We start from the raw sequence: 17,466 nt of genomic DNA on the forward strand, positions 1-17,466 counted from the left end.
GGCTGCAAGCATCACAGGGGAGAGTGGGGCTTTGTCAGGTCTCCACGATGCTGGAGCAGCGAGAGGGGAGCTCACTCACCTGCTATTCTCCCAATGGGCATGGCGTGCTCTTCAGGGGGGGAGACAGAGACCATGATGTGGTTCATGTAAGCCAGGTCTTCCCGATGAGAGAGGTTGATGGGTTTCCCTTCTCTATGCAGCCCGTCCTCGGAGAGCCTGGATTGTTTGAAATCCACGGAGTGCCGGGGGTTCAGGATCAGAGGGTGCATGATGGGGCTGGGCATCAGCTGGATCACGCGTGTGCTCTCCTGCCGGGGGCTGGATGGCTTCGGGTGGGACTCAGAGGACGCTGGGCAGTGATTATTCTCCATGGGAGACACTGACAGGGGGTAGGACTCCTGGTGGTTGTTCTCCTGGTGCGGCCTGGGTCCCTGAGCTCTCTCAGCTGGGGAGAGTCGGCGGATCATGTTGTCCAGGGGGGACCGGAGGGGCCGCTGCTCGGGGTCAGGAGAAGGCCGGTGATTTGTCGTGATGGGTGACCTGGAGCGGTGCAACAGTTCAATGGTGGGAGGGTTGTGGTGCACATTATCCACGGATGGCCTGGGGGTCCTCTGGACACAGTTATCTGTGGAGCAGAGGGAAAGGCAATCACGGTGAGTTGGCAGGACAGGAACCTCCCCGTGGCTCTACAGGCGGTAAATGGAGGAGCGTGTAGGTATGTGTAAAGAACCTTTCTCCCCAGAATGCAGTGTCTTTTTCACCGCTTAACAATGTAAAGTGTGCATATTGAAACTATTTTTCTATTGCCAGGCAACCTAAGGATGTCTACAAGCATTCCGTTAATCACCTACCTGTGGCCTGTAAGCACAAGGAAGCCAAACGTCCATGCCTCATCTTTTGGTCATCATTTAACTCTTCTACATCGCTTTCAGAGGGGGAAGCGTTCTTAGGGGTTTCTCTCTAGATGCTTTCATTGACTTACATTTTCACAACTAAAATTTTCATATTCTCTACCTCTAGGAGTTATTAGTATTAGTGATAATATCATATTAGTAATAATTATTAGTAATAACTATATCTTAGATGCTGGATTTCACTGTTTAAAACTTAACAGCACTCCCACCTGTAATCCCAGTTACTCGGGAGGCTGAGGCATGAGAATCACTTGAACCCAGGAGGTGGAGGTTGCAGTGAGCCAAGATCACACCACTGCACTCCAGCCTGGGTGACAGAGCAAAACTTTGTCTCAAAAAAAAAGAAAGAAAGAAAAAGAAAAAAACCCCAACCTTATAGCACTCCTAACCAGGAGATACCACTAGTACCCCTGTTTTACAGACGATAAAACTGAGGCATAAAGAAGTTAAGCAACTTACCCAAGGCCACACAATCTCCTAACAGTCAGTTAGGAGATTAGAACCAGACTCCAGTCAGATTTTAGAACCTGTGTACTCATGACAACATCTGTCACTGCAACATAGAAACTACGACGCAAAGTCACCAAAAACTGCTCTAAGCATGCACAGTGGCCCCAATTTACAGAATGACAATCTTACTGAACTTGAAAGAACTTTTGGGAGCACTTTGCTTCTGAGTGCACAGACCCTACAAGTGCTCAGAGACAGGCAGAGGTAAGGAAGAAGCAGGATGAATGGACACCTCTAACAATACCTCTAACCCGTCCCACTCGAAGTTGCACGTGTGTGCGAGGATAACATCAGAAGTGTACACAGCTCAGCAACAGAAGTAGCTCTGAGGGCTGGGTTGGGGAATGGACCAGCACACAGCTGGCTCCAGAAGTCCCTGCTAAGGTGCAGAAGGACAGAATCTACCCATAAAAATGGAGATTTCTACATGGCTGCTCACCCAACTCAATGAACTCTCTCTGGCCACATCTTTTCCCAGGGCAGTCTCACCGAAAGGATGTGCATGCTTGCCGTCCTTGTTCTGGTCAAAGAATTGTCCACAGTTCTAAGTAAAGCAAGTCAAACATATCACCTTTGTCCATTAAGATAATATATATATAAAGAACACATAAAGGGAATTCAGTAATTTGATAGGGTCAGTAAACAGAGACAGACATGGTGGTTTTAAGTTTTACACAGGGTTAAGAAGAAAATGGGGACTTTTTTCTTTTTTGAAAGTTCTACTAGATCTCATCTATCATATGAAACACTGAACAAAAATATTGTTCATAATATTAAAAGATCATCTCCTTGAAAGCAAAGGGCTTATTTTGTGACTGCTGTATAACCTACTGCCGTTAAGTTCAAAAGTGCCTCATCATTGGAATAGCTATCAATAGGAGACTGATTTAATAAATTATAGTATATATCTCTAAACAATGGAGTACTATGTAAATGTAAAAAGGAATGAGGAGTATCTCAATATTTTGCTAAGGACTAGCATCCAGAATCTATGGTTAGATACGAAAAGCAAGATGAAGCATTTATGATCTGCCACCACTTATCTAAACAAGGAAAGGGGGAGTTTCGGTTTCAACAACAGTAGAGTGGCTTGTACCAAAGGAACCGTCCTACGGATAGAAATGAAAGAAACTGTATTATTACATTGAAAAAACTATTTGAAGGTATCAAGGGCAGACAAAAACCGGGATTTCACTCTTGAAAGAAGGGACCTGCACAGAGTGAGGTCCATGTTTAAACAGCTTTTTCCCTGGTTCCGCTGATCTCCTAACTGCCCTATGCTGCATGCTCCTCCCCAGTCTGTGCCGCACAGGGCAGTTAGAAGATAAACAGAAAGTTGCTTGAGATAGAGTAGGTAGTTGCCAGAATGGCAGAAAATTGAAGAAACAAATCCCATACAGTGGGAGCCTCAGAGGGGAGAGTGATTAAATGTAAAAGTTTCCTCAAATTCTTGTCTGACTACTGAATAGCCCAAGTGCCAAGGAGACCCTTTGGAGTTCAGTGAAAAGCAACAGTTGTATAATCAAAAGATATGAGCAGAAATCTCAACTACTGGCTACTGCAGTGGAGACAGAGTTCAGAGTTTGAGTCTCATCAAGTTTGAAGGCTCTGCAAACACTTCAGGCTGTTTGTTACCCCCGAATGACCACAATGTAGGAGTAAAAACCCTAGGACAAGGGGATCTGGCTAAGGGCAAAAGGCAAAACAGAAACAGATTGGACCTAATGAAACGTAAGACCATGCTTCTGCAGATTCAAAGTCACTGGCCAGTAATTTGATTGCCTGCTAGAACAAAAGTCAACGCTCTTCAGTGGAACAGAACACAATCCAGTGTCTCAACGTGCTCAGCACCCAGTCACAATTTTCTAGATATGAGAAGAAATACAAACATGCTACTCATAATAAGGAGGCAAGGCCATCAACAGAAACAGAACTTGAGATAATGCAGATGTTGGAATTAGCACAAACAAACAAACAGAAAAACTTTACAGCAGCTATTATAAATAAGTTCAAGCCCTAAAAGAAAATGATGGTTGTAATAAATGATGACACATAGAGCCTGCCAAAAGGGAAATGGAATTAAAAAAAAGACAAAATAAAGATTCTATAACTGAAAAGTATAATATCTGAAATGAAAGACTGGACTAGATGGACTTAATAGCAGAATGGAGATGAGAGAAGAAAGGGTTAGAAAATTTGAAGACAGATCAGTAAAAATGAAATCCAAACAAAACAAATCCTCAGTGACCTGTGGAACAATATCACATGGTCTAACACACATGTAATTGGTGTCCAAGAAGGAGAATACAGAAAGAAACAGGGTAGAATCAATTAAAAAATAATGGCTAGATTGTCCTCAAATTTGGTAACAACATTATCAACAACAGTCAATTCAAAGATCCAAGAATCTCAAGTAAGATATGTAAAATAAAAACCACACCCAGGTACACCACAGTCAAACTGCTGAAAACCAAAAATAGAGAAAATCTCGAAAGCAACAAGAGGAAAAAAAGAAACTATGTACGGGGGAGATTATACTAATATACTATATATGTATAGTATGATAGTATAGATGATATATGGTATATAACTAATACTATATAAGTATATACTTATACAGTATATATGTATACACTAATATTTACAATATATTATATATATGAATATACTAATTATGATTGACCTCTTTAAAAAAACCTGAAGAGAGGGACTGCTCAAACACACACACAAGAAGGATATAGATGGGAACCTATAGATTGAAAAAGACTTTAAGAGATACATTAACCATTTGCAATGTATAGATGTTGTTTGGATTCTGATACAAACTGTAAAAATCATTTTTTTTTTTTTTTGAGATGGAGTTTCGCTTTTGTTGTCCAGGCTGGAGTGCAATGGAGCCATCTCGGCTCACTGCAACCTCTGCCTCCCGGAATTCAGGTGATTCTCCTGCCTCAGCCTTCCTGAGCAGCTGGGATTACAGGCATGCGCTACCACGCCCAGCCAATTTTGTATTTTTAGTAGAGACGGGGTTTCTGCATGTTGGTCAGGCTGGTCTCGAACTTTAGACCTCAGATGATCCACCCACCTCGGCCTCCCAAAGTGCTGGGATTATAGGCGTGAGCCACCATGCCTGGCTGTAAAAAACATTCATGAGAAAAAAGTGGCAAAAAGTGAACACTAGTAGATTATTTGATGATACCAAGGAACTACTAGTTTTCAAGTGATATGATGGTTCTGTGATTAATTTTATAGAGTCTTTTTTTTGAGACCTATGTTGATACCAGGTCTTTGACTTGTTCTGGTCAAAGAGCAAGCACTTTTTTTTTTTTTTTTTTTTTTGAGACAGAGTCTCGCTCTGTTGCCCAGGCTGGAGTGCAGTGGTGCGATCTTGGCTCACTGCAAGCTCCGCCTCCCGGGTTCACACCGTTCTCCTGCCTCAGCCTCCTGAGTAGCTGGGACTACTGGCACCTGCCACCACGCCTGGCTAATTTTTTGCATTTTTAATAGAGATGGGGTTTCACTGTGTTAGCCAGGATGGTCTCGATCTCCTGACCTTGTGATCCACCTGCCTCGGACTCCCAAAGTGCTGGGATTACAGGTGTGAGCCACCGCACCCGGCCTGTTGATACTATTTACAAGGGAAATTATATATCTGGGATTTGCTATAAAATAATCTGGGATGGTGAAGGAGAGAGGAAGTAGACCACAGGGGAAAACAAGATTGGCCTTGAGTTGACCATCAAAACTGGTGATGGGTACATGGTGATTCATTATACAATTCTCTTTACTTTTGTATAGGTTTGATATTTCCTGTTATAAAAAGCTTTTTTTTTTTTTTTTTTTTTTTTTAAAGTGCTTAATTAACCTTGCAAGGATATAGGTTGGGATGACAAGCACTAACTTCCTCACTTTAACCCAAATGCATATAAATGCTTACCAGGCACTGACTAAAATGATCTGTAATCTTCTGGAGATAAGGCAAACTTTCCTTTTATAGATAATATGGATCTCAATTCTGCTGCCCATAGAAATGTATTTATCTTTTGTCCATGGTTCACTTTTCATTTGTCACAGAGTATGATCACTGTAAACAACTGAAGACAGTTCCAGTTTGAACTTTCCTATATTTTCTTCTAAATGCCATTTACAGAATGTCTTTCTTTACTTAAAAGCTTATTAAGGTTTAAAATACTTAAGGATGATGAAGACCATGTATTGAAAAATCCCATTTCCTGAATCCATTTCCCATCTTACAAATTTCAAAACAGTCACAGGCGTTGGTCAGTAATCTGGTTACCTGCAGGCTTTCTTTGATGTCCTGGGCTTCAAGGCTTCGTGTGTGGGTGTGCACTCAGGCCAGGCCTTAGGAAGTCTGGGAGGACCAGGAGAGGAAGAACTTTCATGCCAAGGGTAAAGGAGGAACTGATGTAATGTCCTGGAGAGATTTCACTCTCCGTTCCTGCCCAGACCTTGGGAACAATGCAGGAGGGTGATAGTGCTTTGGATAATCCAACTCAGATTCTACTTTGGACTCAGGATCCAGGCAGGAACAGGACTTGGAGGAGCTTGATTTATTTATTTCTCTGCAGATATCACTCAAAGAGGAAGTACTTGATGAAGCTGATAACATTAACAGTAGAGAACTGGATCCGAGGGTATTTAATTCCAGGCTCCTGGTGGTCTGGGCACAACCACTGTCAAGGCCGAGAGGCCTGCAGTGAGACCTTGCAAGCTTTGTTTCAGTCTGCAAAGCAGTGCCCGTGTACCGAGTGGGCTATGACGTTCTTAGCCTACTGCCTGCCCCCTCTGTTATTATAAGTTGGCAACAGGGCATGGAAACTTACGAGACCAGAGCCGGCAGGCAGAGAAGCTCCGGACACAGGAAATGCACTGAGCGGACAGTGGGTGCATTAAATCCCCCAGATGTAGGAGTCTTCTGTCTAAAACAAGAAGATTTTTTTGGTCTGGCCTTGATGTCTGGGTTTGTTCTTGGTGAGCTGCCCAGCTGGAAAACTGGGAAATTATCCACATTGCCCTCATTCTGAAGGTCTTGATATGGAAGGGAAATATACAAGGAAGAGGGAGGGAAAGCCAGACATAATTAGTCCCTGTGGACACAGAAGGAAGGGAGGAAGAAAGACCAAGGACGGGCAGGGAACTGTCATTCTGGTTGGAAGTGTTTTCTGATCTGAAACCTTTTTCCTGGTAGACCTCTGTTAGACACAAATAATCCCTTCTTCTCACTGCCAAACAGCCTAAAATAAACCAGGACTTTAAATGTGGTAATTTTCTTTACAAAAAGGTCTGATTTCTTACCCTTTCCTCTTGTTAGGAAAGTTTCTCTACTTAAAAATTCATAAAAATTTGACCCCATTTAATCACGCTATAAATAATAAGTAACTAGTAAACCTAAACAAACAAACAAAAATCTGCCTTTGGTGAAAGTTTTGACTGGTAGGTTTCCAGGGTACAGCAAAGGCTAAGATCAAGTTTGCATCTCACACACCAGGATCACATTTCCACCATTGTGCTTTCCCTAAGCCCACAGATGCTGGTCACAGAAGAAGGTCACCAGGGAGACGCAAATCAACAGGCCCAGCAGGTAATGCTCACTCAAGCCTCAGTCCACTGGGCTTCACTTTCTCCCTATCCCAGTCATTTTGTTAAAATTTAGTGGGAGTATGAATGATACACAGAGCTAGACAGAAGTCATAAGCTCAAGGTCTTGAAGTGGAATTTAAACTATATTTCATATACCACTCCCGGTCTCCTATGCCCATTAGGGGATGAAAATCTCTCCCCCAAAATTCATAAGTTGAAGTTCTAACCCCTAGTACCCTCACGTTGTGACCTTATTTGGAAAGAGGGTCCTTGAGGATGCAATTAGTTAGGATGAGGTCATTTTATGAACAGTCAATATGATTGGTGTCCTTATAAAAAGTATACTTTGGACTTAGAGACATACACAGGGGAAGAAAGGAGGTGAAGATGAAGGCAGAGACCTCCAAGGCAAGGAATGCCAAAGCTTGCCAGCAAACCACCAGAAAAGAGGAGAGAGTCATGGAACAGATCCCATCTCAAAGCTCTCAGAAGGAACCAACTCTGGCACACCATGTTGACCTTGGACTTCTAACCTCCAGAACTGTGAGATGATAAATATCTGTTGTTTAAGCCACCCAGTTTGGGGTACTTTGTTACAGCGGCCCTAGCTAACTAATACGCCCCCTACTCCAGTTACCTGAGGTTCAACCTCTGCTTGGTTTGGAGCCTTTCCCCTTGACTGTGTGCCCGGCATTTCGGCCTATTCATCCCCACAATATGCCAATGTCACTGAACTCCCTTGGAGGGCCTGAGAAGAAAACTGCCCTAGTTTGGAGTGGATGATTCACATATGTCTGAGGTTACCAACAATAAACCCTGTGTACGCTCCTAGAATTTTATAAGCATTTGATGAAAGGGGCTAAATGAAACAAAATGGGTAACTTGTAGTACTCTGAGGCTTAATCTTCATTACTGCAGCAGGCCTGGGCAGGACTGCTTCCAAACAGGCCACCTTTCCAGGGGATCAGTAGAGAGAGTACATGCACATCTGCCGACACAGGAGGCCTCACAATCGGGGCTGCAGACTGTCTTGCTCTTCACAGGCAGTATGGGGGAGTCTCCTTTGTCTCCATAAAGCAGCACAAAAGAAGTGAATTAAGAAATCAAGAGATTGGATTTCCAATAAGCCAATTAGGTCTGTTTGGGTAAACCTCTCAATCATGTATAAGGCCTGGAGTCACAGGTGGCAGAGAGGTAAGGCAGAGAGGCCCTGGAGTGGGGAAAAGAGCAAAATGACCCCTTAACTGAGGGCTTCCTTCTCTGGAGGTGAAATCAAACTGCTCCCAGCTCCTTATCTCAAAGATCAGATGGCATTTCCCTAGGGGTAAAGGAAGTCTCTTGGAGACTTCCTGCCTGTCTTGTGAGAGTCATTCATGCATATTAGGGATCTCTTGCCCCTAAAACTTCTGGCTTAAGAGAGCACGCTAGCCCTAGGGCTAAAAGCAGCCTCCAGTTGGAGGACTCTGGTGCAGGCAGGGAGGGTGAGGGTCCCTTCTGTAACAGGCCGAGGGCCCAGATGCAAAGAGGGTCTCTGCACAATGAAGTCCCTACACGCCGTCACAAAAAACACATGCTGCAGCAGGGGCAAGGGTCAGAAGGTAAAAGGTCATGCTGCCCTACGCCCTGAAATATAGGAGGCAAAGCAGGAAGAAAGGTCCTGGAGAGGAAAGCAGGACTTGCAGAAGGCTGGAATGAGGCCGGGTCAAGGGAAAAAGGTGTTAAGTGGTGCTCAGAGGCCCAGCTCCCAGGGGGAGCAGGAAGTCAAGATCTTAATCTGTTTCTGATGGGACCTGTCATTACCTGCTGCCAGATTCAATTTTCCCAGAACAGAAAGGGGTGCAAAAAGGCTAACCTTGTAGTTCTTAAGGGAAGAGACAGCCAGAAGTTTAATACGAAGGTTCCAAAGGGGTCATGGAGGACTCAGCGCTCAACAGGTATTGCAAGGTAACAGAATGCAAGCAGTGCTCACTTCCAAACAGGCTGTGTTATGACAGTAATGAAGACTGGCACTTTAAATGTATTTTCCCACAGAAACCACAGCGCAGATGAATCCGCGAAGGTGTTCTTGGATAACAGCGAGGGAGGCAACAGCCCTTCCCTACGTATAAGATGCACAAACCTGATGTTTGCACAAAGTGCCTGCAGTTGCGATATTGAGAATGGTTAAGAAAAGTGGAAGGAAAAACCAACTGCATAACATTGTGAATAGACGTACCACTGCTGAAGTACACCTAAAAATGGTTAAAATGGTAAATGTTGTGTATTTTATCCCAATTAATAATTTATATAAAAAGAGGGGGGAAAACAACAAAATAATAGCCAGAAATATTCAATCATGATAATGAGTAACATTTACTGAGTGCTTGGCTATTCTAAGGGCATTTTCCATATTAACTCATTTCTTTCTTTCTTTTTTTTCTTTTCTTTTTTCTTTCTTTTTTGTTTTTTTGAGACAGAGTCTCACTGTGTCACCCAGGCTGGAGACTCATTTCTTTCTTACGTCAACCCTTTGAGATAGGTCCTGTCATTTTCCTTCTTTTACAGGTGGAGATCTGAGACCCAAGGCAGTTGCCTGAAGTCACACAGCCGGTAAACTGGGGAGCTGGGATTAGAACCCAGGTAGTCGGGGGATCTAGAGTGCATGCATATACGTGCCAGTATGCTCTCTGGCTCCGTCATGCATTACACGGTTAATATGTGTAACGAAGATGTCAAACCCCAGCCCACAGCCTTCTTGACCCTGAGGTCATCAACACGATTCCAGCAAAACTAGAGAATCGAGTGGTTTTACAACAACCGTGAAAGGATGTGACTTGAGCAGCTAACGACTGCATCTACCTGGTGCCTACTAAGCAACTGTAGTGAGGGGCCAGCTTTGAAGCCGTGATCTCCTCAGTGGGTGGGTGATAGCCAGTGCTTCTGCTCTCAGAAGCCGGTGCCTGGCTCAGAACCCACAGTTCTCACAGGCTGGGAGGTTTTCATGATGGCCCATCCATCCCAAGGGAGTTAATCATCTACAAGGGTGAATTCAGTCCAACTCAGCATGAGTTTTTAATATTATGAACTAGACATACTTTGGAATCTCAAAAGTCATCTTTGACATTTTTTGGTATAAATTTGGCAGTAACGTAAGCAGGGGACCTGCCACACGCTGTACCCCAGTCAGGTGACCTGAAAACTGCTTTGGCGTCCTCATCTCCACAACTTCTACTCATCTTTCAATCATGTGCTCTATTTTCAGGGCGCCTGCACTACAAACATTCATGAAGATGTATTTTGGTCTCCTCATTCCGCGCAGTGGAATGAATGCAGGCACTGGCATCAACCCCACCTGGGTTTAAATCTCAGCGTTGCTACTTGATTTTGGGGCATGTTACTTATTGCTCTTAACCTTTATTTTTTCATCTATAAAGTGGAGATAATAATATCACCTTCTTTTATAGGGTGGTGGTGAGGATTAAATGATTCAAACATATAAGAGCTTAGAACAGGGCCGGCACACAACAAGGACCCAATAAATGTTAGCTATTCTTTTGTTATTAAGAAGCAGATTCATACACCTCATCTTCTTTAATTATCTCATTAAAATTGTATACCATTTCCTTCCGCCAAAGCAGTCTTGGGGCACTTAGGTTTGGTGGTGGGGCAGGAGGGGTACGATTCCCCTCAATAAAGCAATCATATAAATAAAACTTCTGTGGGCCATCACAGAACACACACCACCCTCTCCATCTCTCACAAAGAATGACTTCTCTCAATTATTGAGCCATTCCCATGTGCTAGTTGTAACAAAAATTGAGATCGATTGTACTTCGAGGCTTGAAATTTCTCACCACTTGCGATTTCCACATTTACCTCGTGATAAAGAGTTGTCCCAGAGCAGAACTGCCACGTTAAACTGCACCCAGTGCTATAGAAACAATCTCCGCCCTGCATATGTGTGAATATCTGCACACTAAAGTGATTAAGAATCACTGCTCCATAATCTCTTTGATGGGGCAGAGGAAAGGATGGGACTGAAGAGCTGAAATTATCAAGCTCCAAGGGGGTGATGGGATGAGAACGTTGGAGAAATCCAGATCTTGCTCCTTCTCCCTACAGACTGCACATCCAGTCCCATGGGGCAGTTCTGCGGAGCTGGTCCCATTCCGAGACTAGCCCAGAAGGGAGGCCTATTTTATGTTTCCATGGAGCTTGTAGTGGGCCAATATTCAAGTAGTTCCAACACCAGAGGACAAGTGACAATTAAATATATATATATGGGGATAAAACCCAAAATAAAAGAATCTAAGGTATGAAAAGAAGTTAACACACCTGCAACGTGATAAAATAAATTTATTTTATAGTCATTTGCTGGTCTGCTATTTCTAAAGATGCTTTGCCTCCTGGTTTTTGTGAAAGAAGTAATATCATTGTTTACCTCCTTTCTACATAACTACCTACCTGCATTCTAATTCATATTGCAAAGATAAAATGAGTCGTAACAGTCAAGGAAAAAGAATGTCCTTAAACTGAGTTTTTTATGATGAAATAAGTGAATGACACTACTCTTGCTGCCACTCTCAGAGGGGCAATGTTATCTGAAGTTCTCAATAAGTGAGACAAATCAGGACAGAAGAGATTTTCTCCTGCTTCTGAGCAACACCAGGCAGGACACTGCTATGATTTTCTAGATTTTAGATGCTCAAGACCCCGAAGGAAGGGAATACGCCTTATCTTCATATCACCCAGGAACACTCAGATTCCTTGGATGTAATGTGGGGATTTGAGAGCTGTAAGAGACTGCAGAAACCATTTAGTCCAACCCCCTTCTTATAACTGGGGAGACAGAGTCAGAGAAATGAGAAACTGCAGCCCTTATGATCTGTTCTGACAGAATGAAGGGTTAGGACCTGGTTTCCTGACTTCCAGATCTCATCCTTTAAAACACTTACACACACACACACACACTCTCACACTCACACCCACTCACCCCAGTTTGTTGAGGATGGTCTGGTTCCGGTTTTGCCTGAATATTTGATATGTCGTCCTTGCTTACTTACTGATGGAGCCCTGTGTCACTGTCATAAGTGTGTTGGTATGGGGTGAAAAATTACAAGGTTAACCAAATTATATAAAATCACCCTCCCTTCCCAGAACTGGTAAGGAAAAAGGGTGAAAATGCTGGTTTTTCTAGAGGTAAGTGTAATCTGAGGACTGCTTTGCTCAAGGCATGATGTGATTTCAGAATGGACTACATTATAGAGGTAATGAATGTTCACATATAGAGAGTTTGAATTAGCATGATGATCATCCTCGTCTACTGTCAGGGCATGGAGGGGAACCTCTGAGCTAACACCAACTTCCTAGCTTCTAGCACTGTCACGTGGCTACTAAGGAAGGCATGATTTCAATGTAAGAAAGTCATAGAGGATACATGTGGGGAACTGGTGCTAGATTGAGCAAGACACATTTGTACTGTGACATAAATGCCCATTGTGAAATTATGAATGCCTGAACTGGTTAAGTTTGTGGCCACGATGAGGTGAAATCACAAGGCGGTTGAATGATGCCTTGTGTTTGCACTTGACCGTGCATGCTTCACTGTGCCAGGCTGCTGAACAGCTGAGTTGGGCCTTGTTCTCTTTCCATTCTGTCATTCCTATCCACCTACCCACCTACCTACCTACCCACTTACCTACTTACTTATGCCAAGTTGGTAGCAACATGTGTCATCTTGGGTTAACATACTTTTATGTGGAACTGTATTCCCAGTTATGTAAAATAAATCACTGGGGAAGTAATATTTGGTATGTATAATTTCACTTGACAGATTTTTTTTTTCAGAACCAGAGCTTTCTGTATGTTAACATATGCCCACATCAATCATCTGTTATCCTTCATAATTAAATGTAACAGTATTGATTCTGGAAACAATTTATGTTGAGCTGGATTTTTTTCTTTTCAGTGGAGAAGAAGGGAAAGAGAGAGGAAGCAGCTGGAGGCAGGAAACTTGTGCTGATCCATGCACCTCTCTACTTGTTCTCTTTGTCATCAAGGGCACCATATAGCTGAAAGGCAGGGGGATAGGGAGAGGGCCACCTCTTCATGTCACCTCTGTGCCTTGGACAGTTCTTCTCCCTGGATACCACCTGATAAAGACCTACACTTCTCTCCTTGTCGTGTGTATCTGTTCATCGGAGCACATGCGCCCTGTCTGAATAGACAAAGGAGGGGGACATATGCTCTCAGACCTTGCTTCCTGGCCATCAGCTTTAAGGAATGGTCTCTGAAAATGCTCTATTTTTAAGAGCTGGGTCTGAAGAAGAGCTAACTGGTCTGCAGAGCAACGACACCCTTGACCTCGGCCTCATTAGCTCCATTCTCTTACCCACCGCGCTCACCACTACCGACATCATAATACTTGAGAGAAAGCTCATGACAGCGTATGCGGTGGCACATCTGTATTTACTTGGTTTGAGAGTAGCTCTCAGAGTAAGCCAGCTTTCTCTATTGCTGAGCTCCTGCAAATGAGAACAACAAACACACCTACTTCTGAGTCAAATCAGGCCAAGGGGAAAAGAGGAAGGATCTGGGAGGAGGAGAGACCATAAGCCTCCAATCACACTCAGGAATAAAATGGGGCTAGAAATTCCAAATGAGATTTAAAAAAAAAAAAATAATGAGAGAAAGAGAGAATGAGAGAGAGAACGAAAACCCATCACATACCCTTTGTATCTGAAAGGCAGGCTAGGTAATATATTTCTTGCCTTAATGTCAAGCTTCAGTAAACCCACCTCCTCTTCTCTAGAGTGGCTGGTGGCTATTATGCAAGCCGGAAATGCACATGGCAGGAAGAGCAAAAGAATGAAAAACCGAATTGGGGGAGGAGGGCAGCTGCTAAATTTAGCAAGGGTAGAGTGAGGGGAGGAAAGGATGAGAGGAAGGCAGGGAGCCTGCACAAAATGCTGTCCGTTCTCCGTCACGGAAGCGAGGGGCCCTGCTGTGAAATGCTTGGCACAAGGAGGTGATGTCAGTCGCCTGGAGTCAGGCTCTCTTTTGTGAAGTGTTAATTAGGAAAAACAAGAAACTTCTCATCTTTTGGTTTGCCAACAACCAAACAAAAATGTTAGCCCTGCTCTTGGGGATGAGCAATCATTTTAAGGAAATGCCCCAAGGGACCACGGTTGGAGGTCCCTAGTAATCTGGACCTAAGGAAAAGTACATATGAAGAAATTGGCGCACGTTTGGACGTCTGTTGTCTGACCGATCCAAGCGGGAGGATGTGGGTATCATGACCCTCAGAGGCACGATCCATCACTGAGTGCTCAAGCTGTTCAACTGTTTAACGCAATGGTGTTCAAGTAAGGTATTTTTTGGTTTTGTTTTGTTTTGTTTTTCTGAGACGGAGTCTCGCTCGGTCGCCCAGGCTGGAGTGCAGTGGTGCGATCTCGGCTCAGCCTCCCGAGTAGCTGGGACTACAGGCACCCACCACCATGCCCGGCTCAATGTTTTGTATTTTTTTTTTTTTTTTTTTTTTTTTTGAGACAGAGTCTCGCTCTGTCGCCTAGGCTGGAGTGCAGCGGCGCGATCTTGGCTCACTTCAAGTTCCGCCTCTCAGGTTCACACCATTCTCCTGCCTCAGCCTCCTGAGTAGCTGGGACTACAGGTGCCCACCACCATGCCTGGCTAATTTTTTTTTGTATTTTTAGTAGAGACGGGGTTTCGCCGTGTTAGCCAGGATGGTCTCGATCTCCTGACCTCGTGATCTGCCCACCTTGGCCTCCCAAAGTGCTGGGATTACAGGCGTGAGCCATCGTGCCCGGCCTCAAGTAAGGTTTTTATACTCTATTTCCGGGCCCCAGCACCTATTGTGGAACTAGGTCCAGGGCCTGAATTAAATTCTGGTCTTTTGCTTTCTATCAAGGATTAAGAGGAACAACCGGGACACTTGAAATAAACACGGACACTGAGTGCACTCTAACCAGCCTCCTCTGATGCCTGATGCAGAAAGCCCTGATCCAACACTGAGTTCATAGATTTGGGTGTTTTTCTTTCCTTCCTCCAGCTTTACCCCCTGCTAAAAACATCTTCAATGACTTCCCATTTCTTTCCTCCATATTCCAGAAATCAAAGTTCTCCACACTCTGGTTCCAAGCTAAGCCCCTTGAACTAGCTCTGCAATGACAAAATGGTGATCATTGTGAAGGCAAGGGTGATGGCTCAGAGGGGTTTATGTTTTTTATTTTATTTGGGTATGTTTGAAATTTTTTGTAATAAAAGAGTGGGGGAAGATAAGCTCTATAATCCAGGTCATCTAATTGCTGTCTGTTCCAAAGCCTTACCCCACCCTTATGCCATTTTCTTTGCCTGGAATGTTCTTCACTTCAACCTTATCAGAATCCTGCTGGATTTCTAAGGCGGGGTCCACAACCTCCAGGTCACTGACCGGTACCAGTTCATGGCCTGTTAGGAACTGGGCTGCACAGCAGGAGGTGAGCGGTGGGCAAGTGAGTGAAGCTTCATCTGTATCTACAGCTGCTCCCCACTGCTCGCATTACTGCCTGAGTTCCACCTCCTGTCAGATCAGCAGCGGCATGAGATCCTCACAGAAGCACAGACGCTATCATGAGCTGTCCATGTGAGGGATCTAGTTGTGCACTCCTTACGGAATCTAATGGCTGATGATCTGTCACTGTCTCCCATCACCCCCAAATGTGACCCTCTAGTTGCAGGATAACAAGCTCAGGGTTCCCACTGATTCTACATTATGGTGGATTGTGTAATTATTTCATTATGTATTACAATGTAATAATAATAGAAATGAAGTGCATAATACATGTAATGCACTTGAGTCATCCCAAACCATCCCTCACCTCCACTGTTGGTGGAAAAATTGTCTTCCACAAAACTGGTCCTTGGTGCCAAAAAGGTTGGGGACCACTGCTCTAAGGCATACTCCAGGCATACTCCTTTATGAGCAGACCCTGCTTCCTGTACCTGGCTGTCACTGACCCTTCCACCACACCTTTACGGTGCCTACTATACAGTTATGCTTCTGTGTTTCTGTGTACATCCATCTCACTGCTTCACTCTGATTATGAGCTTCAGGGAACCAAGAGTGTATCTTGCACGTCGTAAGCACTCAGTAATTGTCTGCTGAATGAAAAGTGAACTTACACGAATAAGACCAGCTTATCAAGTTAACAATTAAACTTCTTGGATTTGTCTAAACCTCAGGCAAGAAAAGAGAAGCCTCTTCCAGTACCTTCTTCATGGTTCTGATGCAGTATAACCTCCGGCTGTGTGTGTATAGAGTTTCCAGGGTGGAAGAATGGTGAAAAAAGAATCCGAGGTTTCCTCTGCTTCAGAATATGCTGAAGGAGTTCATAGAGCACATCACCTGGAAAGAAAAAGGAAAGGGAAATCGAGAAATGGAAAATTTTTTTTCCAACAACAATTTAGGGAGCAGCAGCCATGTGCCTGGCACTGTGCCAAAGATACAACTGGAGAGCAAAACAGGCCTGCCACCTCCTACCCTCACCAAGCTCACGGGACACAGAATGCAGCACTGGAAACTCAAAAGGTCAGAGCTATGTGAAGTTTTAAATCAAACTTTTTTGATCATGAAAATCATATGCTTTTTTTTTTTTTTTGAGACAGGGTCGCACTGTGTTGCCCAGGCTGAAGTGCAGTGGCACGATCTCAGCTCACTACAACCTCCACCTCCCGGGCTCAAGTGATCCTCCCACCACAGCCCTCCAAGTAGCTGGGACCACAGGTGCGAACCACCACACCCAGCTAATTTTTGTATTTTCAGTAGAGACAGGGTTTCACCATGTTGTTCAGGTTGGTCTCAAACTCCTGAGCTTAAGTGATTCACCCGCCTAGGCCTCCCAAAGTGCTGGGATTACAGGTGTAAGCTACTGTGCACGGCCCCAAAAATGCTTTAAAAAGGCAGAAAATCAGGCCGGGCGCGGTGGCTCAAGCCTGTAATCCCAGCACTTTGGGAGGCCGAGGCGGGTGGATCACGAGGTCAGGAGATCGAGACTATCCTGGCTAACATGGTGAAACCCCGTCTCTACTAAAAATACAAAAAAAAAAAACTAGCCGGGCGTGGTGGCGGGTGCCTGTAGTCTCAGCTACTTGGGAGGCTGAGGCGGGAGAATGGCGTGAACCCGGGAGGCGGAGCTTGCAGTGAGCCGAGATCACGCCACTGTACTCCAGCCTGGGAGACACAGCGAGACTCCGTCTCAAAAAAAAAAAAAAAAAAAAGGCAGAAAATCAGAAAGAAAACAAAACATTACCTAGAATCCCATCACTAAGATACAGAAGCCCTGTTAATACTATCTACAGTTCTATAGTTAGACTCAGGCTTTTAATAGTTGAGTATCCTCTCTTCCCTCCGCATTAGGATTTGAACACTTTCCCACATTACTGAACTGCTTCAGTAGCTGCCTAA

General features: G+C 44.2%; 1 protein-coding gene across 6 annotated transcripts in view; it reads right to left on the minus strand.

Annotated features, from left to right (window-relative positions):
- The window catches only part of LOC105482230 (ETS variant transcription factor 6), a 248,433-nt gene that overhangs the window by 24,781 nt on the left and 206,186 nt on the right, over nt 1-17,466 (minus strand). For 5 of the 6 annotated variants that reach the window (XM_011742260.2, XM_071072192.1, XM_011742263.2 and 2 more), the window contains 2 exons: nt 16,273-16,407; nt 80-625 (listed from right to left, as the gene is read on the minus strand). In XM_011742260.2, the coding sequence (XP_011740562.1) occupies nt 80-625; nt 16,273-16,407 (681 nt within the window). Of the gene's footprint in view, nt 1-71; nt 626-16,272; nt 16,408-17,466 lie in introns of those variants that run through there. The other variant, XM_071072193.1, reaches the window with a different exon arrangement.

Source organism: Macaca nemestrina, chromosome 10 (genome assembly GCF_043159975.1).
Source record: "Macaca nemestrina isolate mMacNem1 chromosome 10, mMacNem.hap1, whole genome shotgun sequence".
Classification (NCBI taxonomy): Eukaryota; Metazoa; Chordata; class Mammalia; order Primates; family Cercopithecidae; genus Macaca; species Macaca nemestrina.